This window comes from Clavelina lepadiformis, chromosome 4 (genome assembly GCF_947623445.1).
Source record: "Clavelina lepadiformis chromosome 4, kaClaLepa1.1, whole genome shotgun sequence".
In the NCBI taxonomy this organism is placed as follows: Eukaryota; Metazoa; Chordata; class Ascidiacea; order Aplousobranchia; family Clavelinidae; genus Clavelina; species Clavelina lepadiformis.
The window spans coordinates 7740960-7768508 of record NC_135243.1 but is presented as its reverse complement, the minus strand read 5'-3'; the positions used below and the strand labels follow the sequence as shown (position 1 = coordinate 7768508).

The 27549-nt window shown below is 34.6% G+C and overlaps 3 protein-coding genes and 1 long non-coding RNA gene across 5 annotated transcripts in view; 3 read left to right on the top strand and 1 right to left on the bottom strand.

Annotated features, from left to right (window-relative positions):
• The window catches only part of LOC143452801 (deoxynucleoside triphosphate triphosphohydrolase SAMHD1-like), a 63047-nt gene that overhangs the window by 2166 nt on the left and 33332 nt on the right, over positions 1–27549 (bottom strand). The window contains exons 5-13 of one of the 2 annotated variants that reach the window (XM_076953912.1): positions 4697–4816; positions 4158–4318; positions 3824–3936; positions 3537–3607; positions 3092–3238; positions 1931–1990; positions 1059–1223; positions 555–646; positions 60–180 (exon numbers count right to left, since the gene is read on the bottom strand). In XM_076953912.1, the coding sequence (XP_076810027.1) occupies positions 60–180; positions 555–646; positions 1059–1223; positions 1931–1990; positions 3092–3238; positions 3537–3607; positions 3824–3936; positions 4158–4318; positions 4697–4816 (1050 nt within the window). The remainder of the gene's footprint in view (positions 1–59; positions 181–554; positions 647–1058; positions 1224–1930; positions 1991–3091; positions 3239–3536; positions 3608–3823; positions 3937–4157; positions 4319–4696; positions 4817–27549) is intronic. The other variant, XM_076953913.1, reaches the window with a different exon arrangement.
• LOC143452802 (cytochrome P450 3A5-like) lies at positions 11615–17942 on the top strand. Its single transcript, XM_076953914.1, has 15 exons — positions 11615–11740; positions 11918–12029; positions 12159–12208; positions 12598–12694; positions 12896–12975; positions 13108–13236; positions 13395–13461; positions 13565–13658; positions 14023–14147; positions 14380–14452; positions 14702–14862; positions 15020–15108; positions 15198–15335; positions 15575–15731; positions 17597–17942. The coding sequence occupies exons 1-15, from the start codon at positions 11661–11663 to the stop codon at positions 17672–17674; spliced, it is 1530 nt and encodes a 509-aa protein (XP_076810029.1). The 5' UTR covers positions 11615–11660; the 3' UTR covers positions 17675–17942.
• LOC143452825 (uncharacterized) lies at positions 20682–21946 on the top strand. The gene is made up of 2 exons (XR_013115107.1): positions 20682–21463; positions 21636–21946. It is a non-coding gene; the product is annotated as an uncharacterized LOC143452825 (long non-coding RNA).
• Positions 25861–27128, top strand: LOC143451680 (uncharacterized). Its single transcript, XM_076952397.1, has 2 exons — positions 25861–26702; positions 26799–27128. Exons 1-2 carry the CDS (start codon positions 25861–25863, stop codon positions 26887–26889), a joined length of 933 nt encoding a protein of 310 aa, XP_076808512.1. The 3' UTR covers positions 26890–27128.

Genomic DNA, 27549 nt, shown 5'->3' with positions numbered 1-27549 from the left:
GTCACATCTTGATGACGAGAAAAGATATTATAAACATTGTTCACAGGAAGTGTTCTTACGTTATCAGTGAGTTTTTCATAGGCAACCATATCATCTATGCTCTTGGAAATTGAATACATGATTCCATCTTTACCGGATATTTTGATATGTTGATCTGCAAGAACCAAGGCATCACAAATCCTGCGCAAAAGAGGTAATTGCTAAGACAAAGTTGCTGTAAACAGCAAAAAATATTACGCCCTTCATGTTTTTGACCTTCATGTTCATGTTTGATGAAGGTCAAGTTTGTGATAGTCAGAAAATGGTCATATAGTTACAGGTTTGGAGTTGTGTCACATTATTCCAGTGTGGGCATTTGTTTTATGACACTTCTTTTTGACTTAAATAAATATTTTTCGAATGATGCGTGGAAAAAAGTACACACATACTTACTTATTTTAACGTGAGCCAAAATATTTCGGTAATTATGTTACGGGTGTTATTATTGCTTTTCTGTCAGTGATAAATCCATAAACGTTTTGAAATGTATAACTTATAAAATAACTTTTACTTACATAGCATCTATGGTTGAACGCACTCTATGCTTACAAGCGCGTCTATGTAACGAACTACGGACATGGAACATTTCTAAAAGATTCCAGTACTCCTGCACAAAGCAATATTGAGTCTCAAGTAATAAATGACTTAATTGGGTCCATTTTAAATATATAAGTAGTTTAACATTTGTTATACTTTAGTGTTGTATATACTTATATGATAATATATATATATATCTATTATGTTATATAAGGACATTGAATATATCGTAAAGGCTGAAGTATTTCTGATCAAAACAATGTTGAGTCACAAATAGTAAACAACTTAATTATAGGTCAGCGATAAATATATTGATTTTTGAAGATATAACTTCAGTAAGTGTTAATACAAAGGTTAAATGTATAATAAGTGTCAACTAATTACAGTGAAACTAATTACGTAAAGGTAGGTTAAAATTTAATTGTATATCGTTGTTTATGATTGCAAAGTCCAATTTTATTTCCTTTGTCATGAAACATTACTTTGTCACGCTGGCATATGTGAGTATCCTCTCCAACTTGCAGCACCTTCAGGAAGTGCATGAAGCGCTTATGATCGAAGCTGTTCTTTATACCCAGGTGATAATAATCACGTGCAAAGTAATCCCATTTGTCAACATCAACTTTGTTTACATCATTTGAAACAATCTGGAAATAAGAATAAACACTGAAGTTTTGAGATTTGTTCAATTTCCGTAGCATGTATGTTTCTTAAGCTGCATAATTTTGTGATTATATGCTTCTAATTTTCAAAATAATTTCAGAGATTGCAATGATCTCTGGAAATTACAAATCTCAAATTATGGTGACATCAACATCGGTCCTGAGGTGGTAAAAGGATAGACCCTTGTCCTCGAAAGCAAGAGGAATATTCTGAAACCATTCTACCCAGGACGAAAACCCAGATAATTGCCCAAGTTATAATATTTGAAACGACAATTCAGCAATACGAAATATTTAATTAATTAATTAATGTTGTATTATAACTCATTTAAGAGCGATTTGTTTAGTTTGTGCGGAAAGATTTAGAACAATACACTATCTTCAGGAAACAAATATGTTTGCTTCACAGGCAGGGAACTGCGCAAGATTAAACGTTAAAAATCTCTCACGTAAAGGTTTTACTTTTACTGAATAAAAGCTACGTAATTACTAAGAAGCTACTGAAGTTTTTTCATGGCTAACTCCTGTGAAGCATGGCAATTAAACACTCCTGTGCAAGGAGACAGAAAACATTCCAGTTGGAATAGAGAATATACCACACCTTGACAGAAACAATAAATTTCGAAAAGACTGAAGTACGAATATTATGTATGATATAAGATACTCCTTTATGACAATCTATGCTTATTTACCTCGTATAAGAACCCTTTTGCTTTTGTTCTTCCTTCATACGGCCAATCCTTAAATGACAACTGGAGTTAAACATTCAAATTGTTTAATGTCCATTTATTCTCTTTAATGTTTGGAATTTATTTATGAAACATATTGTACAATTCAACGAGATATATGTTGCTGTTTTATATTTCAGAAATGTATTTCTGTTTTCGTTTTCAACAAACATCAATCTGATTGAAATATATCTCTCCGTAAGTAATCTAGTATTGAAGTTATTAATATTATAAAATGATGCCGGAATTGTAAGTTTGAAAAATGTTTAACGGTATAACGTCTCTTTAAAACTACGGTTTTTGCCACCAGACAGAGTACGCAATTATGCAATTATGCATACATACATGCATTGCATTACAGCTTACATTTCAATTGATATTGGGACGGACTTTAGGAAGAAATTTGTCATCAAAAACATATGAATATGGAACGTGAGCTAAACGGAAACATACATAGTTGCGGTAAGGTTATTCGTAAGCCAATTTTCAAAAACTCTTTTGCATTTTTGCGCTTTGAAGATGCCGATGTACTGTAGAAAATCAATCAACCAATGATTAGGAGTTTTTTCGTTTAAAGTGAGTCAACGTTTAGCTATCCTAAACGTGCCAGGAATTCGGTAAATATAACAATTCTTTTAAAATAAAGTCTTTATAGATGAGGCTCATCCTTATGTGTCAAAGAAAGGTTGGTTAAAGTGAAAGGGTCGTATTTCAAAAGCATCCTTTATTATTGATAAAGCTTTTTCGTGTTTTTTTTTGTAGTAATTTTGTATTAATTTATTATTAATTTTGATAAAAGTTTCACTCAATTTTTTTTCAAGCCAACACGTGATAAGATCTTGTTGCCTTCTTTTTGGAAAAGTTCAGACACTATAGCATCTGGCCTATCAAAAGTTAAATGCTTTCTCTTTGGTTTTACTTAGATATTCTGTAATTCTGTACAGTTTTAAATATGATAAGCATATAATTACGCAGCTATATTCAACACGTTTAATACAATAACGTCATTTGGGTTCAGCGTTTAAAAAGTGAAAACACCCTGTCCTTTTATTGAGTTTTGTGCACAAATTAAACAACCAAAAGCTTAAACTTTTAGAAATTCCAACTCAAAAGTTTTTTGAGTACCTTATTTTCCGGATTCAAAGGTCCCGCAATCATTTCTTTTATAAATTGAAAATCTCTGGGCATTGTCAATCCGGCAGCTTCCAACGCATCTTTTAAGTTATTCTGCTCCATCAAATGGTCAAGCATTGCGCACGATCCTTTTTCATGCTAAAGTGAAAAACTTCATAACGTTATGCGTTATTCAAACAATGCTATATGTTTTTTTCTTCCTGGAGCTTTTGAAATGCATAAAAATATAATGGTAACCTTTAAGCAAATTAAAAGTTAGATTTTAATATTGTAGAGCTTTTTATATTTTCTTGGTAACTACTTGCTTATAACTTCATAGTTTCATATTTGAAACATACGTCACATTATTCGTAATATAAGCTACTTTTTTTCCATTCTTTTTATATCACAAGCAATAACAGAAATTATAATTTAAAAGCAATTATGCACAGCTTACTTTCCAATTAGTATCGGGACAGACTTGGGGAAGAAATTTGTCATCAAAGACATGTGAATATGGACCGTGACCTAAACGGAAACGTAGAAAACTATTCTTAGGCCGACTTTCTAAAACTCTTTTGCATGTTCGCATTATGAAAATCCGGATGCAGAAAGTCAATCCGGGAAATTATTTGTGAAACTTTAAACTCCTTTTTAAGATCTCGTTGTAAAACTGGCCAGCTATTAAGTTACTGTACTCTGTAATGATAACATTTTCCCTATAAATTAGTATGGTAGACTAACCAAGATCATGACATAAGCCTGCTATTTCGACACAAAGCACATCATTATCATCAACCAAGTCAGGATGCTTGTCTTGCAAGGTACGAGCAAGTTCACCAGCCAAATGTGACGTTCTATCAATACAACTAAGACATGAAAGTGGTTATATGGTAATAATTTAATAATTAAGTTTGTTTGAAACACCATGTTCAATGAATTGTTGAAATGAAAAATTAAAAGGTTGAATTCACAAGATGTACAGTACGTTTAACTTTTCAAACTGAAATATGAAAATTTAAGAGTAACCTTATACACATGAATTACACTACATTTCTGCATTTACTAACTTCGTTACCCTATGCAATGCTCGAATCTGTTATGAGATGCTCCTGGGTAAATTAAATACGTTGTTCCAAGTTGTTTGATATTTCTGAGCCTTTGAAACTGTGGTGTGTCGATTATCTTCACCAACAGAAGATGGAGTTCTATGGGACCATGGACGGGATCTTGGAAACACTAATGAATAGAAACGTTTTATAAGAAACAATTAATGTCTTAAATAACACAGAGATGGCAGATTTAAGCATAAAATCATACGTGATAAGTATGATATATGATAATGTTTAGAGTGATTATTGACTATACGCTCACCGACTAGTGTAATCGAATATCAGCAATTTATTAAAATGATATAATTAAACATTTTTTGAAAGGGTTTAGTTTGAAAGTTAAGGGTTATATTGCCATAAGATTATATTGTCACAAATTTTTGTGGAGCACTATAACGTTATAAATTGAAACCAAGTAATATTTATAAAAATTATTTATTTATTAAACAGTATATATACTGTGGCTTTCATCGTCCCCAACAAACTTATAACCGAAATATCTTACCTTTTTCGGTAGAACAGTTCTTCCACTGCCACCAGAACTAGACCTACTAATTGCAGCGTTTTCTTCCGACATCATTGTTAAAAGATTTATAACTTGCCCTACAAGGTCAAAAGTTGCTTTCTGAAAAGTATACTTTGGTTATTTCTCTTAGTATTTCCACTTAAGATTTTATTGCTGCGAACCTACTGTTCTAAAAGTTGTACTGTAATTTATTTTTTAAATTGTTATATGACGTTTTTATGTATCTGCTGCGTTTTTAACTTAATTGTGTCGGCTCGATGGAGTAGCGAAATAAACCAGTGCTCAATTATAATTATAGTCATAATCGTTTCTTAGTTATTGCTCGTATCTAGGTAATTTTATATGTTTGTAGTAACTATAGTCATAATCGTTTCTTAGTTATTGCTCGTATCTGGGTAATTTTATATGTTTGTAGTTTTCAAAAATATATTTTATTCACTTATTGTAATCTGTCCTGAAAAAACCCACTCGCATGTGTTTGCGAAGCGTTGGTTCATAGAAGAATTAATTTACCAGCTGAACACCTTTTGTTATTGATATTAAACCTGGTGGCAAACATATTATAGCATTATTTTACCATTGTTGACCGTTAGGTGATCATTTTTTATCATTTCACCACGAAGAGGTACTAAATAGGGGCTATACCTATGTCTCAGGAAGAAGCTTACGCACTCATCCCTTCCTTTTGTTGTGCGCTGCAGCAACAGCGCCAGTACAGCCAGTGTTGATAGCACAAAGCTGCCACATTTTTACACGTCACAACAATCATTATGACACATATTCGTGGGAGTCTTGCACTCAAACTCTTGTTTGAAAAGGCGATAGGCCGATACGCTCATTTTTCATGTGAGAGCATGAATAGTAGAGTAAGTACTTAAATTTTGCCGTACGTTGCAATTAAATTCATCAAACACAATATAAAATTTTGTTGAAGATCTAACAGTGAAATCTAGTCAGTACTTTTAAACCTTTTTTTGAAACTGGACCAATAATATAATTTGAAAGTGCCTCCCTAAAGTGTAACTCTTATTTTAAAATCTAACGAGCCGCCACTTCTGTCACTTTTAAAATCTAACGCCATTTCGTATATTTAAAAAAACAAACTCAGCATCGATCGATCACGTCCGGACGTGGTAAAGGAGGAAAAGGTCTTGGAAAGGCGTAGATTGATGACTGCTGAAAAGTGAAGAAAGGTGCAAAAAAAAGCGAAGATTAGATCTCTGGAATGCATAGGTGAAGGATGGCCGAGACCTTCACATAAGCAGACAGAGTCAAAAGACAATGGAATAATGACGTGGCTGCAGAATACAGCAACCATCGCGAAGTAACCATCCAATTGACCAATGACAACAAGAGGGAAGACATTTACAGGCTGCTAAAAGACACCGATAGAGTACATCGAGGGAATCATACAGAAACCTGGAAACATGGTAAATATTGCTGTAGACAGGAAAAACAAAGCTATAAGACTTGCAGACTTACTCCGCAAGAGGCCGGAAGTAAAGTATGCCATAGCTCACAGAGACGAGAGAATAGACCTCACGATCAGATGGGTACCGATCGACTACCCACAGAGACACCTCGATGAAATTCTTGCGAAGTTCGACATCAAAGGCCCCGCCCAGCTGGGTGTCGACAAATATGGCATAAAAGACGGTAGAAGGGTATACAAAGTCAACAAGAAGACGATGGAACGACACCAACTCCCATCGTATCTATACCTAGGAAAAATAAGATGTGCGGTAAGTTACAACGGGCAAATCTCAACATGTTCTTACTGCACCGAACAGGGACACAAATTTAAAGAATTCCCAAAGAGATTCCAGGAAAATACCAACAATCCGGTTGGACAAGATCTTCCGATGACGACTGCTCGAAATTTGGAATCGGACGAGGAGGAATCATCATCATCCCCCAGCGAAAATCACAAAGAGGTTTCTGCTCATGCAGAAACAGATGAGCCTCGACGAGCAAATAAAAGGAGCGGATGGCGCGTGGAGAGGAGCCGAGCAAAAATGGAGCCCCCATCAGAGAGCCCGGAGCCCGACTCTGATGGACAACCCTCGGAACGGGAGGAGAGCGAGAGCCGAGGAAACAAACGAAAGAACATTAGCGGAGACTCAAACGAAGACAAAGAAAAAACTGAAGCACGACGACATAGGAACGGAAACCGCAAATTCAACTTTTCCAGTTGGGCACTCGAGACATCGGGCGACCTCGCGTGCCCCTGCGGAAACTTCCTCCGAATCAAAAAAAGCAAGGACCCAGGAAATTCACTCCCAGACTTTAAACATCCGATTTACTGTGCAGGTTGTACAGCACTTATTTTAGGATGTAATTGTACAAAATTTTCGGTCCTACATATTAAAAACAGACTTAAGCCTTTCCAGTGCGGAACATGCGAATGTATATACGAACCAAACCCCGACGATCTTAATTCAACTGTAAACTAAGAGTGTAACCTCTATGTTCCTTCCTGATTTGTAACGTGGCCCAGGCAAAAATTACGAACTGCATTAGCCTACGTCGTTATACTTTGTGTCTATTCCGAATTTTGAAGTACTCTGTGTTCTCCCCGAAACTTATACGATCATTTTTTTTTATTTATTTCTTATTAAGCGTGCCTTAACACTGTTTTAAGAACGTTTAATAAACAAAAACACATCGTTAAACATACACGTTTCAGAACTGAGATTTCGGCCAAAACATTAAATACCACCAAGACATACATTATACTATATTAATGGCTTTCCAGTCGTATCGATACTACAATATAGTGATGGAAAATAAATAAGTTTCCATTTCAGGAGAACAATCAACAAAGGGTGTATCCTTATCAAAGAGCTCTCAAGCGTATATTACACCTATAGGCTGTCACGCAATAAGACGACCAGGATAAAATTTACCAGAGACAGTAAAGTCCCAATGACACCACTTCCAAACTTACTTAAACAGCGTAAGGCCAACAAGCAAGAATTATGAAAACTATGGTACCTACGCAAGTATTTAGCAATATCACAGATTTGCATAAAACAGTTTTTCACAGTTCTACATCTTTATAATGCTGATGTTACAAAAACTTTTTTTTTAATCTATATTTCACGTTCGGATTTGCACTTATCTATCGTGGAACGGTATACTTTATCCACTGTAAATAATGCTTACTCGATTGAAGTTAACGTCTTATCTTATATATTAATGACTTGTTGCAGCTTGGTTTATTATAGCTTATATTTTCTCGCTTAATTGAACTTTACTTCCGGGTTGGTGGTAATTTTACGCAATTCCGGTCCATTGTGATGTGATGTCTGCACTTAATACTGCAATTAATACTTAATACTGAGCTATGCACGCTTTCGAATACGGAAGTTATAAGTTGTTAAGATGCCTCAGCAACATACTGGTGCAACGTATAAAATTCGAAATTAAGAAAAATAGTAAAAACTGTAGTAAAAATATACTGTAGTAAAAACTACATTCTTTTCAAGATGACGTTTTTTTGCTTTTGTTGCAGTTGCTTGATCGACATGCCAAGTGGGGTGCAGTTGGTGTTGCAGTGGGTGCATGTGCCATGGCTGTTTGAACTGCTCTTAATTTAACTAAGTTGGAATGAAAATCGATTTTGGACATAAACCAATGTAAAATTTAGTCTAAATCGAGTTTAGGTAAATTACTATTGACAGGTTATTATTCAGTACGTCATGTAAAACATCATTTCCGTTATGAAATGCTATTACACACTATACGCATACATAATGACGTTATAATAGCTTCCTTTTAAACCGCGTGGGTGAGTATGAGACAGGCTTTTTGTCTTGTTACGTTTAAGGCAAACCGATAAAAGACGCTTGTATATTGCAGTATATATGTATAACGCTTCGAAATCTAAATTTCATATTTTTATACACTGCTTTTAAAACACATCAACCTTTGTTTTGAACAATGCATTTTGGCGGACATTTAAACCAATTAAAACTCTCTTGTTTTTGAAGTTGATGTGCCAACAACTGGAGTGTATTTGTTAAGCTCTCATTTTGATTCACGTACTTTAATGGATGGACTTTTATTGAGCAGCAAGCACAAGCATTTTTGATTGATTAAATTGACCGACAAATAGTTTACATTGTGTACTGTTTGATGCTTGATGCTTAAAAAGAGTGTCTTTGACTGACTTCTTCTTTTATTTTACAAGCTGTCGTCGGTTGTAAAAGCTTTCACATGCATGTTGCTCGCGAGTGCGTACTCGCGTTTTACGTCACAGATGAGCGGAATCAGTGGGCGAAATGGTTCTTCGACTCATTGGGATTGAGGTAGTCATTGTGTTTACAAGTTGGCAAGTTGTTTACAGTTGGCTGTTGTTTAACCATTGGCTGAACTCATTTGTAAAACGACAAACAAACCTTAATAGCAAATACAAATTTTTCTCCCCATGCAAATTGTATGGTTTAGTTGTAGCTTGTCGTTTTCTCTCAAACATGAACCGCAATAACATTTTGTATGGTTTCTTTTGAAACTTTAGATATAATAAATTACAAAGCAATAAACAAGTCATTTTATATTCACTTGACGCATTGAATAAAGGTTTTCAAAACTACAGTATCGCTATATTAGGGAATTTCCCCTAATAGCAACGTTAGTTTTGCATTAGGGTATTTCTGTTAAACATGACCGGTTGCGAAAGTGTACGTGTTTTGTTTTTTATTTTAGTTTTTGTGGTGGTCATTCTTGGATGTTACAAGGATATGTTACGATATAATTTATGATAAAGTGGGATTCCGCTCTATTAAAACAACGGGATGTGTGGATATACTTTTTCCATCTTCATGTGAATGACAAAACCATGTCAAGCTCGCAATTATCCATCCAAAACCAAAAAGAATTAAATTAGCTACCTACAAACTTTGCTGCACAATACAATCAAGTCAACTTGAAAATAATGAATACTTCATTTATAAATATCTATTGATCGTGAGTGTAAATAGGTTACTTCGAACAGATGATATTGTAGGCTATATACTAAGTTTATAAATCAGTCAGTTTAGTTTCGCTTGATACGGACAGATCACAGAAATATAGCAGTAGTACACAAATCCCTTCCATATGAAGACAGCTACCATAAAGAACAACTTATCTTAACGAAGTTAATTTTACCAAAAAGAAACTATCGGGTGACGTGTCCAGCACCACTCGTGATTCGTATGTTGTCACCTTTCAGCCTTCCCGGCAAAGCAATCTTTCTTGATCGGTGATTACCCTAACATAAAACTAGAATCTCAAGTCTGCAACAAATGAGGCTCTCATTTAGGTATAACTGAGTTGGATTGTATTGGACTGCTATAAAAAGTCTTATCAACTGCAGTGTACGTAGTGCAAGGTTGTAGCGTGTATGTTAGGATTAAAATCACAACAATTTAAACCGTATCATGTAACGTAAACATGGGCAAAAATTTCTGAAGAACAGTACAAGTTATTACAAAAAAGTGGCAGTAGTTTGCACTTGAACATAGTAGCGAGTTAGAAAATTTTTAAGTACACAAATTTGCATTACCCGATTTTCAGGTTTGCGTTTTTAGTTTAGTTTAGCAAAGCTAAATAGAATTCATTTTGGTTCTGGAAAGGAATTTGGCCTGCTGTGACAAAAAAGAACATTCATATTTTCAAAAACAAAAGTCAATTATAATTGATGTAAAAGATATTATAAACTTATAAAAGTTTTAACTAGTTCTACTGCCATCACTGGCGTCGTCAACAAAACGTCCATAGATAGGAAAGGTTATGTAAACTCCTAAAATGCGATAGTATAAGAGGACTGCAAAAGTTTACCCGACTAATAACCATTTATAAAGGCTAAAATCTTTGGCATCCAAAAAGTTTATCAGCTGAAAATGCATACTTAAACAAAAAAGTTTGAGGCAAAAATTTATCGCATTTAATCTACATGAGAATGCATTGCTCTGGTAAACATTAATGTTTGAACATACTTTTTAATTCTATTTTTGCTTTGAAATTTAGCATCACATGCTAAAACAAAAAATTTCATTCTGAATGTTCAAAATTGAAACCGTTATTGGAGTTAGCAGTTGACGACTATGTAGCATCACATTAAGCGGTTATAGCAGTTAAACCGCACGCTAACGACTATAATGCTGACTTGTTAGTGCCCCAAAAAAAGACTAAATTTTTAAGATTAAAACTGCGCTGATGTTATGGCATGGGTAAATTGTAGTCTACATAGAGTTAACTTTCTAAACTGTACAAAACATATCACAATCTACGCAATAAGGCTGGCTGGCATTAATCATCTGTGATGTACTGTGTCTTGTGCTAAACGTAACAAACAAAATACGCATTTGTTTTGTTACGCCACTCAGTAGCTGCTATATTATAATTCGTGGCTAAACGTTATATTTGCTGCCTAGTGAGTACGCAGCAAGAAAAATATAGGCCTACTGAGTTTACACGTTTATACAAAATATTTATTCAGTTATAAATAGCACGACCGCTTTTCGACCTTACTGTACACATTATTTAAAACGTGACTCGGTCACAAACTCCCGTATATACTGTAACTCCGTGAAAGTTTGACTATATTTGTACCTCAACCGCATTGATTTTACTTTACCTTGCCTTCATTTTTAATTTATAGTCTTTGGTTGCTTTGACACCAACGTATACTATGTAATAAACTTATATTACTGCATATCATGCATTATAAAAAGCATTGTATATTAAGTACTTATTGAAAAAAACGCCGTTTACGACTTTAAAGTTGTTAAATACGTTAAATAACGTATTAAGCAAGTTATATTACACCAAACACTAAATTCGTTTTACGCACAAAATTCCGCTTTACTAACTACGGGATTTATCGTGCTTTATGTATTAATGTGTAATTACAGACTGTTGTTTCCTGCTAAGAAAGCCGTTAAAACATTTGTGAAATATGTTTCTTGACAGCAACAGCTTTTTCTACAATTTATGGCCAGGGTTATTGATCGTCTGTTTTCTTTTCTTAGTTTTAAGGTAAGTGATGTGAAAGAAAGAAAATTTGCTTCTGTGTTTGTTATAACGTATTGCACTAGTAGTAAAATGCATATATAACATACATAGTGTATATAGAAGCTATACGTAAGGCCGTTTCTGAAATGTTTAGTGGAGCAATGAAATAATGCAAACAAAGGAATGATTTATTTTTAACAGTTTCTACATCAAAAGAAAGTGGCAGGTCTTGGAAAGACTAAATATCCCGCATGATCCACCGTCGTTGTTAAACATCGGACATTTTAGGACATTCTATAGCAAAAGCGAAAATGTAAGCAAGTCCAACATCGTAAATATTACACGCATTTGTGCTTTATTATTTCTAAATGCTTTTTAATTATTTGGGTTTATGTTCATGTTTGCAGTTAAAATTGATATTTCATTGATTTTGTCTTTACAGTTTTTTATTCAAGATTTAGAAAGAAAAAAACGATTTGGCCTGATTTATGGGTAAGCTGTATGTAAGTAATGGGTTTTAAATGTGATGTGTAAAAACAAAATCATTAAATCACAAACTTTAAACTTTGAGTTTGTGCAAAGTGAGTGATATAAGCGTTCATGACATAAATATTTCTCCATAGACTTTCTTTGAAACGTCTTTAAAGAAATATTAAATTTTCCAAGAAAAACCGTAATAAGATAATACACTTTAAAAATGTCACAGCAATCGAATTAGAGTAGTAAACTTTAATTCACTCAAACGTTATTATTGGAACAAAAATCAACTTGTAAATTTCTAGCAGTTAAAGCATGTTTAGACAAGCTAATTTGATGCAGACAGACGAACGACTCTTAGACGATTATTTCCTGTTATTTGCATCACTTTGTGTTTTTGTCAGATTTTACGTGGGCTTGCAGCCACGCATTGTTATACACGACCCAAACATTTTGCGCCAAATCTACGTCAAACAGTTCTCCAATTTCAGAGATCGGCAGGTTAGCATAAATTAAACATAAAAATGAAATACTGCATATATCAAGCAAGAAATTAACACTTTTAATAAGTAACTGTACCTTATATAAGATCATAAATATAAACTGATTGTGCAATATATAGGCAAAGTTTATAAAATTTATGTTGTAAGCTGCAGTGATGTGATCAGAATTTTTATATATGATAATATTTAATACTTTCAGCGAACTTTCAACAGAATAAATGGCAGAGTCATGAATCTTTCTCTGACTGCAGTATGCGGGGAACACTGGAAGAGAATCCGGTATGTGCTAACAAATGAGATCATAACTTTTACAACCTCTTACAACATAACCTGAAAAACAACTATTCAGGAAAATTATCCAGACACAAGGCTCTCACAAATTTCAAAACATGTCATTGGTTTGTGTTGCAGGCATACAATCAGCCCGTTTTTCTCTACTAGTAGTTTGAAAAAAACTATTCAATTCATTGAAACCAGTTCTGATCGCTTGGCTGCAAACTTGAATAACACAATAAAACTAGGAAGGTTTGAAGCAAAAGAGTAAGTGAATATTTCCGTTGTGATATTTTTTCACCAAGCATAGTATGTTTGTAGCTGCTCATCGTTTTAAAAATTTTACAGATGGTAAACACGTTGATATGGCAAAAGGCAAGCACGGTTTAGTGAAAATATGCCTTTTTGTTTTTTAACAAAAATAGGTTATTTGGAAGGTATTCAATTGAAGTAATTAGCCTTGCTGCATTTGGCGTTGACATCCAATGCCAGGTAGATGTTACACGAAGGGTTAAAATAATGCTTTACCTTTTTAAATACCTATATAAAGCAGAATGTTAAGGAACAAAAGTAACCGTAACTGTTTCATATTCAGGATGGCCCAAATAGTTATGAAAACAAACAAGTAAAGATGGTGAAGAAAATGTTCAACGTTTCTCTTCTAAAGAGCCGGATGTTTCGTCTTTTCAGTAAGTTAGCACATTGTTTATTTTAGTAAAAATGTGTGTGTCAATGCAATAGCTTGGTAATCTGGGTTCCAGCGATAAGAAATCATTGAGGACTTTAAGCAGTGCAAAAACTCCCCTCAGTCCGAAGAAAATATTATGACAACATACCATTTTAAAATTGCCACTAAAACTGTTTTTAGTAAACGAAATAATCTAATTCATTTTGATTTTATGTGAATTTGTGTCAGCAATATAAGAATAACCAGCGCGTCTGTAATTATACCAGATAAAAGTCAATATAAATAACTGTTTTGTATAGCAATAGTTTCTATCGGTTCTGCGCGGTTTTTGTATTAAAATGCATACAATTTTACTCTATATGCAGTGCTATTTCCCAACATACAGTACATAGCAGAAAAATTCAACTATTCTTTGTATGCAAGCGGAACAATCGACTATTTTTCTCGTCTTGCAGACAAAATTAAAACTACCACGAAAGACAAACAACAAGTTAGTTATACTTATAGTCTTCATTTTACAATAATGCTCAAAGTTTTAGAGTTTCTATGCATTCAAACGACAAACAATGTTTTATTTGAAGTAAAATTTCTGATAAAACAGTTCTTGCTACTAAAGACAGTAGTCTGTCTCGTTATTTATACTCTATTTATTACAGATTCAACCAAACATTCTTATTTTTAGCTACTTCTATTCAATAACTTCACAATCATGTTTGTGACAGGTAAATGATGTCATGCAGATGATGCTAAGCAACGAAATAAAAGATACGACGACAATGCAACACACACGAAAAGGTACACAACATGTCGAAACATCCAGCAGAGAGAGGGAGAAATAAAATTTGTTTTCGCCATTTAAAGTAAAATATAAAGTATCACAATATAATTGAACATAATTGATTGGTGTGGGGCAGCGAAAAGACCTCACGGTCATCTAAGTCAATTGCCCCAGATGCCCCCAGATTACAGTATGTGCTACTTTTATCTAACATCATTTTGAAAGAAAATCTGCTGCTCTCTAGGAAGCTGATTTCTTTTTTATAGGCATGACAAACGAGGAGATTACAGCGAATTCTGTAATGATGATTACAGGAGGATATGAGACTACTGCAAATGCTTTGACATTTCTGGCTTATAATTTAGCCACGCACAAGGATGCTCAAGCTAGAGTGTACCGCGAAATCCAAACAGCCATAATGAAATATGTGAGCATCCTTCTTTTTAATCACGAATACAAAATTAGGTTATAGACTTGCCTGTTGTGGTGTATAATTTTCCTGTTTATACCTTAATCCTAATTCTTCAACTTTTTTCTGTCCTGTTGGTTTTGGACAACATCTTAAATATTCAATCAACTCACAGGGTGGATTTACTTACGACGCTTTTGGCAAAATGAAGTACTTGACTATGTGCATAAATGAATCTCTGCGTCTCTATAGCACCGTTGGACGGTAATCTAGTTTCACATAAACAATGAAAATATGGTGAGTCGTGTAGTACTGTAACAACCGGTGTGACCTGATAATTTTTGCCTTAATAGGAACATTCGATTTTGTGAAAACGATACCATAATTAATGGAGTCAAGATACCGAAAGGAGTACATGTGGAAATTCCAGTATATGGGCTTAGTCATGATGAAGAGTATTGGACAGATCCTTACCAGTTTAACCCACAAAGGTATATTTCGAAACATAACTAAATATGAGTAGTTAAACATTCAGTCTCATGAACTAACAGTTATAGCTTCTTATTTAATTACAGTTATTTTTAATATCATAAAATGCCCTAGTTAAAGCTTTTTTTTATTTTTTTTGTGTTATTGTCATGAACGTCGGAAATACCCAATAATACCAAGGATTAAGCAACCTACAAAACAAAAGCTATAGCTTACTATGACCTATCATTTGCATGGTCAGAATGGAAGATATGAGTAAGATTGATCCCATGGTTTTCCAGCCATTTGGAGGAGGACCACGGAACTGCATCGGGATGAGATTTGCAATGATGGAGATAAAGATGGCGATCTGTAAGATTCTTAAGGAGTTCGAACTTGACGTCTGTGACGACACACCGGTAACGCAGTTTTCTTCGTGTCCAAGTTTAGCAGTCTAAATGTTTTTCTCTCTTATTACTTTGTGTCGAATACTATGTATCAAAATAATTTCGTCTATAACGAAAACCAATACCGAATCGGTTTTTACATTCTTAATCGATAAATAATAACACTGGTCAACAATTTTTCAAAAATTTTTTGCTTCCGATAAGAAAACAACTGATTCTTATGTATTTTCGGACGCTGAATCCAAAAATGTTGGTTAAAATTGCTGATTTGCTCTAGTTTAAAAGATAAAAACTTTTTTTATTTTTGTATGTTGATCTACATATGGCAAGCCCTGTTGCACTTTATTGAACAGAACAGTAACAATCTACAAACAGTGTAATAATTGCATGCGTTTATATTTCAGCATAGCGTATGCAACAAATAATTGTCACTTGTCAAATATAAATTTCTAATCTATTTTATCTGTTCTTCTCCTTTTTGGCCTGTCGATTGAATACGGTTAATGGAGCATCCCTAGATATCATCCAGCAAAAGTTAGCAAGCATTGATTGGTTCTGTTTTCCCTGGTACCTCTTTTCCATTGTAGATATGCATTGGTGAAATCGCTCACCATGCTAATCACTAACATCTCCACAGTTTGGTGGAAAAAAAACAGGTGCGAGTCTAAAAAGTGTATCTTCAGTGATATATTGCACTCCATGCATCTGTATGCTTTAATGAGATTGGACACCAATTCTGTGTAGTTGTCACCTCTTTTTTTCCCCAAGAATTTTGTGGCCAGCAACTTAAACGCTTCCCATGCAATTTTCTCTTTGCCAAATGGCACTTGATCAAATTCACCGTCTTCGAAGATGATGATTCTGCCAGAAGTTTCCATAGCTGAAGTCTAAAGCCTTTTAGGTAGTTCCAAATCCCGGATAAGATTGTGCCATTCATTTGGAGTTATAAGGTGTGGTTCTTTGGAAGATATGTTTCAACGTAACATAACGTGAATTCCTTAGTTGCGTCAGGAACGGGAAGTAATTCTCCTTGTAGTACGGAACGAATTGCAGATGGAATATTTGTGTATTGGATGCTCTGCTTCTTCTATATTGACAAATCTTTACAAACCGGGGAGATCATGCAAAAGTAGCAATCGCTAATATGGTCAGTAGGTTCTTCTCTCTTCTCTCGAAGGGCATACATTTTCTTTTTTTTTCATTTGATCATTGCCGAAGATTTGCACCACAGGAGTTACAGCATATGTGAGGGGCCCAACTCTTGTCCTGATCACCAACTTTGCATCCAAAATACAAGTTGAATACAAGGTTTGCTTTCCTGACCACAGCCGTTATACTTCGCTTTTGTGCTGGAAAAAGTTATTTCACCACAAATGTAAGAGAAATTGTCTGCATTTTTTATGCATTTACGAGGCAAATGCAGAAAGAGCAGTTAAGACTAAACACATAAAGTTTTTACAAAAGAAGCAAGCAAACAACCCAACTCAAACATGTCAAAATAAAAATAATATGAATAGAAACGTCATCTACCTTCCAACAAATATATTAAGTGCGCAACTCTATCTGACCGATCCAAGCTACAACAGAAAAACGCACGCTATTTTCCGCTTCAGAAAGTAAAGCACATTTTGGCATGGTGCCATATCTCAAAAACTAGAGCTAATCAACAAATTTAAAGTTGATATTCGTGATCAGCGACCCCAAATTAGCCAAGACTGACCTCATTCGTTTCAGAAGCAAATTGGCTGTTGACCAGTGTAATTAATCTACGGGATAACACCTATAGGTCTACTTTTGTGGGAATGAAATATTTTAACGTTCAATATTTGGCCCAACGCTCAATATTAATAATTCATTTGATCAAGTTCACTTTGCAGCCACCACCTTTAGAGATGACGTACCGAGCAAGCATGCAACCTAAGGAAACTATCTATCTCAGAGTTTTCCGCCGTTAGAAGGCAATCAATAAATTTACATTATAGATTACTGCTTCACGAAGCGGAGTTTTTTGTTCTCACATGCCGTGAGCAAGGTGGTAAAAGGATAGACCCTTGGCCTCGAAAGCAAGAGAAATATTCTGAAACCATTCTACCCAGGACGACAACCCAGATAATTGCCCAAGTTATAATATTTGAAACGACAATTCAGCAATACGAACTATTTAATTGATTAATTAATGTTGTATTATAACTTATTTAAGAGCGATTTGTTTAGTTTGTGCGGAAAGATATAGAACAATACACTATCTTCAGGAAACAAACATCTTTGCTTCACAGGCAGGGAACTGCGCAAGATTAAACGTTAAAAATCTCTCACATAAAGGTTTTACTTTTACTGAATAAAAGCTACGTAATTACTAGATGGAGAAAATATGATTTCATCGTTGAATTCAGTGACCTCGAATTAGATAAAATTAGTTATAAAAACCAAGACCAGAAAAACAAATTATTTTCTAGAGTTGTGAATACAACATCAAATTACATACCGTCCATTTGTGATTCTCCTCAAACTTAGGAAGGAATTTCATATCAAACATATGGGAATAAGGGCCATGACCTGAAAACAACTATGTTTTACTTTACGTGTAAAATATCAAAAAGTAATGATAACAATAACAAAACATGAAAATTCACAAGATCAAAATAAAGTTTTATATAATCAGTTTTCCTAATCATTACATCAATGCCAGCCTTAGTAGGCTCACAATATTTTTTGTGGTGTACTCAAATGACCCCAGAAATGGGGGTAAATTGGGTATAAAGAAGTCATCTCGAAAAGGGTTGTTTTTTACTTAGAAGAAAGAAATTATGCTTTTAAAACTACATTGTTGAAAAGTAGATGCAAGTAATGTCATGTACAACCAGAAACATCAAATTAAATGAACCCCAACAAATTTTATTAAATGCTATCGGTGGAAAATTACTTAAATCAAATAATATATAGTATCATACTATGTATTAATATATACATGGCACAAAAATATTACTACGAGATTAGCTGGAAAATCAATTACCAAGATCGTGACAAAGGCCAGCAAGCTCAATACAAAGCACATCTTTATCATCAACTAATGCAGGATGCTGTGCTTTTAAGTGACGAGCAAGTTCACCGGCTAGGTGGCATGTTCTACCAATACAATAAAGTTAAATACCAAAACTACAAGGTTATATATTTTAAATAATCTTCTCCATCTTACATTATTATCATAACGATTTCTGATTTTCTAGTTTAAACCATACCTTTGCAAAAATATAGTTTGAGAAACCTTTTAAACAATGTCTACTCATATTATACCAATGAAGGTTTTACAAGCATTTTAGCAGATATGCTGGTCCAAAAAAAAACAAATCAGTGATACCCAATACAATGCTCAAATCGGTTGTGAGATGCTCCTGGATAAACAAAGTAAGTTGCTCCAAGTTGTTTGATATTTCTGAGCCTTTGGAATTGTGGTGTGTCGATTACCTTCACCAACAGAGGGTGAAGTTGTATGTGACCATGGACTGGATCATTAAAGCACTGAGCACATATGTATAATATATTTACCATAAATTTGAATATTTTTGTAAGTTACAATCAAAAAGATATGTATATTGTATAAACAAATTTTTAAGTTCAAATAAAAAAAAGAAACTGTATAAGAAATTTTCCTATGCAGAGATAAAATTAGTTACGCTTGTTCAATGCTTAGAAACTAACAACCACAACTGAATACAAATTAGTCTATTCCAAACCTTTGCATTTAATTGAATGGTTCTATCATTCTGAGCCCGAATGAAGTAAGGGGAACTATCCATGTTGTTCATATCGTTGAGAAATCCAAAATGTAGCCAGGCAAAAGTAAAGCCCCAGAATTACATTTAACCATAGCAAAAAAAGGTTCACCAAGATTTCTGAAATGTGAAAGAAAGCACAATTTATGGAAGTTGGCTAAACACCAGATAAGGCTACAGCAGTATTGCACAATAACAAAAACAACAGTTAGCGTTAGCCTAAACTGCAAATATATTATATCATACACAACACTAATTTTTCAATATGCTTAAGCTGGCAACCAGCAAGTCCTTGGAATACATGAAAATGCAATCATGAAAACGAAATGACTATTTCACAGGCGCCTGATTATCGACGTTGAAAAATCACGTTACGATAAGTGGCAGTTTTTCATCAATAGGTTTATGTACTAACTCATCGTTTTTGGAGAAGGAAAGAGCTCTATTGGATTAGTGGTTGGTGTTGGGGCTAGTAAGCTGGAGCTTTAGGTTTCGAATCCTGCTGACAACAGCTTTTTCCTAGTGGAAAATGGTTTAGTATCGTTGGTGTTTATTACAATGAAAAATTAAATTAAATATAATTAAAAAATCCATTTTGACTCAGAAAATTAATCACAAGTTTAACAAGTTTTAATTGTTTTCACTTCACGAATTGGAATTTAGGGAAATTATGTTTTAAGAGTAATTTAGTCACATAGTTCGAGAAAATTAGGTTCAAATTAATTTAGGGTTTGCAAAAGTAGTATATACAGTAGTTGGAAATTGGCATATTATAAACTAAATTGGAAAGTTTGCAGTTTTTAACCGAATTACTGTAACGAGGTATTTTTTTGTACTGACACCAGTACTTCAGGACAAAAGTTAAGAATCTCTGCAACGAATTACTTTTTTCAAGAAATTTCAGTCGGTCCCAGTACTCGCTACTCGGTACTTTACACGTGATAATTTCAAAATTTTAACAAGTATGTTTTCAAAAATACATGTTAATTAATCCTTAATACTAATTTTAGCATCTGTTGATCTTGTTTAATCTGGAAATGTCAAGTAACATTGCAAGCGATTAACGTCACATATGTTTTGACCTGAAGTAACCTTTACTGGGGGCATAATAGCGGTGTGACGATTACGTCACGACTCACGAGTTGTTTTGAGATGTTTGGAATTTAATTTAGAATCCTGTAATTCACTTGTTTATCAGACTTGAGTTTTCCTTAATGACGTCAGATAATTTCCTCGCTTGAACTGGTGTGTCACATATAAATACTGATGTAATGTTTTCAATCTTTCCTTTTCGTGTGATCGATTTCACTGGTTACTACAGCGCTATGTAACAAACAGAAAGCTTCGCCCGAAGGCGAAAGCCTTTGTGTCCTATAATAAATAAAATAGCAACATTATCAGTTAGTAATATATATAGACAGAAATTAAACAAACAGCAGAAGCAAACCGTTCGAGAAATGACAACCATCTCATCGAGTCAGAAGAAAACTATCTATCAATTCAACCATCAGCGAATTATTAAATGTCATAAATTGGTGCCCCGAGTGAGGAATTGCTGCGTTAGTTGCATATTGAGCGAGAAGGAATGTTACCAGCTATTTATGAAGTTTTGATGACCAAGTTTCAACAGCAAGATCAGCCAACTACGAACGCTAGTCAACGAGGAGGTTTTCAGGACATTCCATCTACAATATAAGCAACCAGACTAATTCGGAAACAACAGAACTAATGACATTGATACCTGGTTGATGTGATGAAGTTTTGATCGCCTAACTAACGTGTTATACATCTCCAAGAGCATGAGCAAACTATTGTATATATTTTTTACGCATCAAGACAAAGTCCACTGGACATCGCCACACGGCGCATCTCTCTACCGCAAACAAGGCTTGCTACAGCCGCGGAACGACACACGCAGACGTGATCGCTCATTTTTTTTACCTTCGACACGCAAGGGAAAGCGACACTTCTGTAAGCTTATGTCTCATGTTTTGTATTTCAAGTGAAATGGTGTATCGATATTTGTTATATTTACCGAACTCTGTCATTGTACTGTACCAAATTCTTGTTTTAATAACTGTGATGAATATTATACCACAGACATAATTTTGTCGAGTAAAGGTTGCCTTCCATTTCATTTCAGGCAAGCTTTACTCTGGGTAGGAAGGCTATGTGACGATTACGTCACGACTCACGAGTTGTTTTGAGATGTTTGGAATTTAATTTAGAATCCTGTAATTCACTTGTTTATCAGACTTGAGTTTTCCTTAATGACGTCAGATAATTTCCTCGCTTGAACTGGTGTGTCACATATAAATACTGATGTAATGTTTTCAATCTTTCCTTTTCGTGTGATCGATTTCACTGGTTACTACAGCGCTATGTAACATTCAGTAAGCTTTGCCCGAAGGTGAAAACCTTTGTGTTATAATAAATAAAATGGGAACTTTATAAGTTAGTAATTTGTATAGACAGAATCAAGCAACTAACAGCATAGTCACGCAAATTTGAGAAATGAGAACTCATCAATCGAAGCAGAAGCAAAACAAGTCACCAACCATCAATCGTCCTCGCTCATATTCGAACAATTACCGCCAGCATATGCGGTCTTTATGACAGATATGTTCCCTGTGTAATACCTCACACGAGTAGTGCACAAGTGAATATTAAATGTCATAGCGGCAAACATTGCATTTGCAGCAGCATCTTTTACACAGAAAGTACCGGTACCGAACTACCTTTTTAAAATAGTTCCGAATACCGGAACCGTCGGTACATATTTTGCCAAGTACAGGTACCGTTAGCGACGGTACTCTAAAAGCACCGACTCCACACGGCTGCTCCCAACGCACAGCAGCCCACCACTAAACTAAACTTTGGAAATTCATTTTTTGAAATATATAGGTGACGTCATTTCGTGAAGTCATATCATAGAAATCTAACAACATTTGGTATTAGTATCTTATCGTTATACATTCCAAACTATCCAGCCGATTCGTCTACTATGCGCCCATTAAAATGGGCCAGAGTACGGTAATTTTTTCCCATTGGAATGGTAGGAAGTATGCACTTCTTACTCTAGAGTAAGACGATTTGCATTTGGAATGGGGAGAACTTTACTTCGGCAGAAATATGATTCGTGGGAAACCCCATTGCTGAAAGCAGGTAAGGTCGTTCCGGTACCGTACAGCTTGCAGCGGTGTGTGACGCGTAGGCTATAGTTATACGGCATAAGCTTTAAGCTAAACGCCTACGCCTAGGCTATAGTTATACGGCACACACCGCTGCAAGCTGTACGGTACCGGAACGACCTTACCTGCTTTCAGCAATGGGGTTTCCCACGAATCATATTTCTGCCGAAGTAAAGTTCTCCCCATTCCAAATGCAAATCGTCTTACTCTAGAGTAAGAAGTGCATACTTCCTACCATTCCAATGGGAACAAATTACCGTACTCTGGCCCATTTCAATGGGCGTAAAGCAGACGAATGGGGTAAACTATCGTTTAAGTAAATTTGCACGACGCGCTAGATAATGGCGATTATGGAAAATAATGGAATTGAAAAATAGTGGTAACCAGTATTTCCATTGTTGTTATAATTTATAACATCAGTTCTTTTCAAGGTGGGTCACGATCCTAACCCGGAATAATCTAATGTCGAAAACTTAATAAACATCTTAACTATTTTTTTATAAATTCTTGAATTTTGTTTAATACAGTACTAATGTCTAAACATACTCAAGCTCCTAAAGTCATAACAGTAATGTTAACACGGTCGTATGTAATGTTTCAGGCAGTCCAACTTTGCCTGATTTAGTATAGCAAGCACACGAAAATCCTGCAGGAGTGCTAACTTAAATTGGGGAGTTTAACAGCCTAATATTTACCGAGCTTCATGAAGCTCGGTAAATGAAGTCATCTCTGCTTACGTTGTAGTTCACTCTGGTAAAAACTTATACGTTAAAAATCACCCAGGTTCCATTTTAGCGCACTTTTGCATTGCAAAGAACTGACAGCAAAAATCGCAATACTTGGTTTCCAGTGAAATTTCAAACCCTCCAATGAAATTAAAGGGTTTCCAAGAAATTTGGGGATATCTTTTTTGTCTTTTCCTAGCGTTAGTGTGTCGTTTCCAATAACATCTTATCGCTCTCCGCTACTGGTTCTGATATGTCTGTTTTATAAAAGGTTCCTTTAATGTTATATTGAGATGACTATTTCCACTATTAACTGCGACTCACATCTGTTCACCTATTTTCAGATGGGAGCCAACTCAGCCAAGAAACTTTTAGGTATCAGCCCACTTAAAACAAACAATTGATAATAGCAATATGTATTATTATTATTACAGAAAATTTTATATTTTCAGGTTAACAAGAAGATATACTCATGCTTAAACAGCGCCTCAGTTAATACTAAGCAGACATCTGGAAAAATTACATTCAGCACACAATAGTCAAGTTCAATTAACTAGAGGTTATAGGTTACTCACTATAACACTCGACTAATCCTTTTCTTGACCTCAACAACTCTGCTTTTGAGATGGAAAACGGCTACATACATACAGGTTGGCAGAGTATAAAGAAACCATTAGGCCTAACTAAATACAACAAGTATAAAATGCACACAGGAAGTGGTGTAATTAAGGTGTAAGTATTTTAGAATACACATTTGATATTTACGATAATTTACTTTTTTCAAGTATAATAGCTTTTTATGTCATTTCAAAAATTAGTATTTAACTGTAATATACCAAGACAAAAGGCTGAATTAGCCTACACTGCTTACGTTTTATAAAAAATAGCGATATAGCCTATGTAATGCTGAAAGCACGCAGTTAGTCTTAAAGTGCTGTTTACATGTAACATTTCAACAGCAATTAAATTTGATGTTGATAAAATCAATGATATAATGTATATTTATCGGCTTTTAACCTGTTATACAAATATATGTTACATCGTCAGCAATCCGGCACTTAAAGTGCCAATAAAACCAATTGGTTTTGAGCCAGTTTCGTAAAATCACTTATTTGTTGCATTTCTGCCTTTTACCTGATGCATGGGTAATATATGACGGAAGTTTAAATGAGGACACCTCTTTTTATATTTACTCAAATGAAATAACAGTGGAAATCACATCAAACAGAAAAGAAAGAATACCCGAACATGGATTCAATTCACCTAAATGGGGATTTTCAAACCACAGTGAGAACAGTTTCGTCGCCTTCACAATTAAAGCGGTCACACAATAAAAAATATTAGACTAAAAAGGTGTTTCAGTGAACGAGTACAGTAATAGCTCAAAACGGTTTGAAATACAATAAACAGCACGTTAAATCGACTCCTCTTATTAAAATTCAGGAATTTTTTTAACTCGAAATGTTTCTGTGGTCTGCAAGGCATAACTATTAGGTTCATGAACTATCGAAATGAGCCGAAAAATCATTGATTGAGACGTAATCACCACCGTGATGTGTTTCGTTAATGTTTTGTTATGGGCTAGAAACGACAAACAATGATTTTGCATTCTATAAATAATTTAACCTCTCTTGTCACGTGAACTCCATTGCAGAACATTTGAAAACTGGATTCGGGAGTATCAAGATACCAGTCATTGCGTAAAGAAAAATGAAACGTGAGAAATTAAAGCGATGAAATTACATATTGTTGGGACAAAAGCAGTCAAACTTATACAGAGACTCTATAGAAAGATTCTACAAGTCTACAGCACTTTATGATAAATTAGTAACCTAGCCTGTAGGCAATATTTGATAGTGGGCTACTGTAAGCCTGTAGTAAACGGGTATAGCAGACAGTCCATGGTTTAGTCCATTATCACAGTGTATGGTATCGCCTTTAGATTAAACAAATTTAAAACGTTTCATAAAAAAGTATCTGCTTGAAACTCGTAAGTTAATAAAAAGGATTAAAAATACAACTATTATTGCCTGTCAAATTCATATGGCATAATCGACCAAGATTACCAGTTTTGGACGGATTGCAGTATATATTAACTTTTACCTTCGAGTTTACTTTTTAGTTTACTTTTACCTTTTACTTTTACTTTTACCTTTTACTTTTACCTTTTACCTTTTACCTTTTACCTACTTTTACCTTCGAGTTAACAAGCTTCCGCTGTAATTAAACAGAAGAAAAAGTTTGTTCACACACCTCTGTTATCAGCGGTTGCATAGAATGAAAGCATTTTTTAAAAATTATTTCAAAAATTACGTGGTGTTTTTTGTGTTATTATGTTTGTCTAAAATTTTTTAAGGTTTTGTTTTCATACTTTTGTTGTAAATCTTTTGAATGTATTTTGCAGATCTGAAGAAAGTAATTATACAAATAAAAAGTTTTAAAACTAACAGCAATGCTCAGTGCAGAAAAGGTGCTTAAACTGCTGGCAAATGAATTGCAAATTAACCCTCGGGATTGTGGTGTCCCTAACGAAGTACGGTTGGAAGAAGGCGAGCTGTTAAGCAAAATTCGCATGCGCTTAGGGAACGCCAAACAGAAATATGCAGTCAACTTCGAACATTTCAAATGTTTTTGGGGCTTTGAAATCGGCGACTGCAATGGCTGTCAACTCCTTCACTTGTTTGTTTCCCTTGTCAATGATCCAAGAATTCTTCAAAACGGAAATTGCGTTGTATTCTCTGTACGAAGAGTGTACAGATTTGCGTTATTGGTTTATAAGCCAAACTGGATAGAAATAATAACAATGCCTGTCGAAGACCGTACCTACAGATATCTCTTTCATAAACTCTTTGATGACTACTCGGTGAATTTTCACAAATACCACATCGAACAAGTGCAACAACTTCGATCAATTTTGCCCGAAAAACTTCAAGACTTCATGAAACGACCACTTGCTGATAAAGTTTCGTGCAGATACACGGAAGCTTTTTTAGGAGTTTTAATTAACATTGCTCGAAGATACTGTGACGATGAACATATCCAAAGCGAAGATCGGTTGTTAAATCGAGGGATCGTTCCGGTTTGTCTTAAATTGGCAGTTGATTCTGCACAGTCAGGCAAACTCGAAGAAGTCATGCATTATAGACATTTAAACTTTGATAATGTGAAGGAGGATTTTGTTTCAAACTTCCGTGAAAAACATGGAAGGCAACCCTGTTCAAAGGAGAATTATCTCAATTTTCGAGCAAAGAGAGTAGAATGCGAGACGGCGGTGGCGATCGATATACTAACCCAGTAAGTCGCCATTTTGATAGATGTTACCCATTGAAAGATTTACTATATTGTTTACTTCAAGGGACTTGTTTCATTGCATAAACATCATTTTTTCAGTGCCAACATGCCCCACGACGGAGAAGGTCTTTACAATGAGATAAGCGTTGAAGAAATGAAGTCAGAGCTAAAGGCGTTTTTTGAAATTTAACATACTGCATTGGAAAGCACTATATTTTTATAGTTTTAATACAATATTGCTTTGAAATAATTTTTTTATTTTTGCGACGAAAATAGGTTGATTAAATTATGCTTTTATTATTTTGGTTGCAAAATTAACTTTGTAGACTTTGTTTTTATGATCACTAATAATTACAGCATATAGTGTTCCCTTTGAAAATAGTTTCTCATGTAAAGTACCTTAAACAGCTTGCTGTAAACCACGCCTGTCTTTAAAGTGCAATAGCAGTGAGAAGTGTTTATTGCGTTTTTTAATGTATTATTTGAACCAAATATAATTTGTCGAAAAATAATTGTAAATTAATAAACATTGAAAGTAAAGTAAATGTTAAAATTGAATAATGAAGTTTAAAGATAGATATAGACTAGAAGTATTTTTGAGTAAATAATGAAAGTTCGAAATAACATCAACAACTCGTAATGAGATTGGCGAAAACGCCGGATTGCTGCAGAAATTTGGCGTCCCGCTTCATCGCGCGTTGCTTGAAATCGAAATGTGCTATAACAAGCAGGTTGCATTATGCTCACTGCATAGCGCAAAATTAGAATCGCGATTTTGTAGTTTTAAAAATACTTTCCGCTGTTATACTCTTACTATTTTCAAATTACCAATGAACACCCACTCATTCAC

Bases quoted from the DNA above. Each gene is read 5' to 3' on its own strand.
- LOC143451680 (XM_076952397.1), top strand. From the start codon at position 25,861: ATGCTCAGTGCAGAAAAGGTGCTTAAACTGCTGGCAAATGAATTGCAA. The intron at 26,703-26,798 runs GTAAGTCGCCAT...TCATTTTTTCAG, and splicing joins GCGATCGATATACTAACCCA to TGCCAACATGCCCCACGACG.
- LOC143452802 (XM_076953914.1), top strand. From the start codon at position 11,661: ATGTTTCTTGACAGCAACAGCTTTTTCTACAATTTATGGCCAGGGTTA. The intron at 12,209-12,597 runs GTAAGCTGTATG...TGTTTTTGTCAG, and splicing joins CGATTTGGCCTGATTTATGG to ATTTTACGTGGGCTTGCAGC. The intron at 15,109-15,197 runs GTAATCTAGTTT...TTGCCTTAATAG, and splicing joins CTCTATAGCACCGTTGGACG to GAACATTCGATTTTGTGAAA.